This window comes from Rhagoletis pomonella, unplaced genomic scaffold (assembly GCF_013731165.1).
Source record: "Rhagoletis pomonella isolate Grant_MI unplaced genomic scaffold, Rhpom_1.0 Rhpom_scaffold_31524, whole genome shotgun sequence".
NCBI lineage: Eukaryota > Metazoa > Arthropoda > Insecta > Diptera > Tephritidae > Rhagoletis > Rhagoletis pomonella.
This window is the reverse complement of record NW_023489938.1, coordinates 1-1,041: the sequence shown is the minus strand read 5'-3', so window position 1 is coordinate 1,041 and position 1,041 is coordinate 1. Positions and strand designations below refer to the sequence as shown.

General features: G+C 45.8%; 1 protein-coding gene across 1 annotated transcript; it reads right to left on the bottom strand.

The window, feature by feature from the left end:
- Positions 1-6: 6 nt before the first annotated feature.
- On the bottom strand, positions 7-1,035 carry LOC118732875 (glucose dehydrogenase [FAD, quinone]-like). Its single transcript, XM_036461981.1, has one exon. The coding sequence runs from the start codon at positions 984-986 to the stop codon at positions 9-11; it is 978 nt and encodes a 325-aa protein (XP_036317874.1). The 5' UTR covers positions 987-1,035; the 3' UTR covers positions 7-8.
- Between the last annotated feature and the right edge of the window lie 6 nt (positions 1,036-1,041).

Below are 1,041 nucleotides of genomic sequence, written 5' to 3'. Positions count from 1 at the left end.
CAGCGTTATTATCCCTTTGCGTCCAATGGCGTCCAGTCATCCTTTATAAAATCCGCGGCGCGTTCCGCAATCATAATCGTCGCTGCATTTGTATTCGCGCTCACGACGTCAGGCATAATGCTCGCATCAGCGACGCGCACATTCCAAGTGCCTCGCAGTCGTAGCCGAGGACTCACACACGCAGTTGAATCGCCAGATGGGCCCATTTTCACAGTGCCCGTTATATGGTAGAGCGTTGTGGAGAAGTATTTAATGTAGCAGCGCCAATAGGCATCACTTCTATATACCCATCTATCACATTCCTTTATAGGTATACGCAAAATAGTGGCATTTACAGCGCGGTAAGCATGAGTACGCACAAGACGTTCCTGGAAACGCACTCCGCGCAACATACTCTCCAAATCATCGGGATCATCCAGGTAGTTGGGTATAATGCGCGGATTGTCCTTATAGTTCCTACTACTTAGCCGTACCAGTCCTGTCGACTTTGGATGCGAGAGTACATTTAATATAGTCATAATATCAGTTTGGTTTATAATGCTGCTTAAATAATTAGCGTACTGTGGTTGCATAGCGATGAAATCTGTTAAAGACTTCACAGCAGCAAAGTCGCTGTAGTGAAAGAAATTATTGTGGAACTCCGTGGTAGGGTATGTTACGTTACTATTTGGCACCGTATTGACGAAACTCACTATTGAAGCGGTAGTGTGAGTAGAGAGCGGTCCTTTGCTATACATCAGATAGTTAAATACGTTTTCCATGATTTTTGCTTGCCTATCGCGCTCCTTCGGACGCGCCTGCAACGTAAAAAACAGCAAATTAATTAAATGATCTTGCAGGTTGTTGCCAACAGGTAAATCATGCAGCACTGGTATTTGCAAACTATTCAGATGCTCCCTCGGTCCAACTCCCGACAGCATTAGTAGCTTAGGAGACTCGATTGTGCCCGCTGAAACCACTAGCTCACGCTGAATTCTCGCCGACATTTTGTATCTATCTCGTAATACGAATGACACCGACACAGCGCGTCGCCCACTAGTA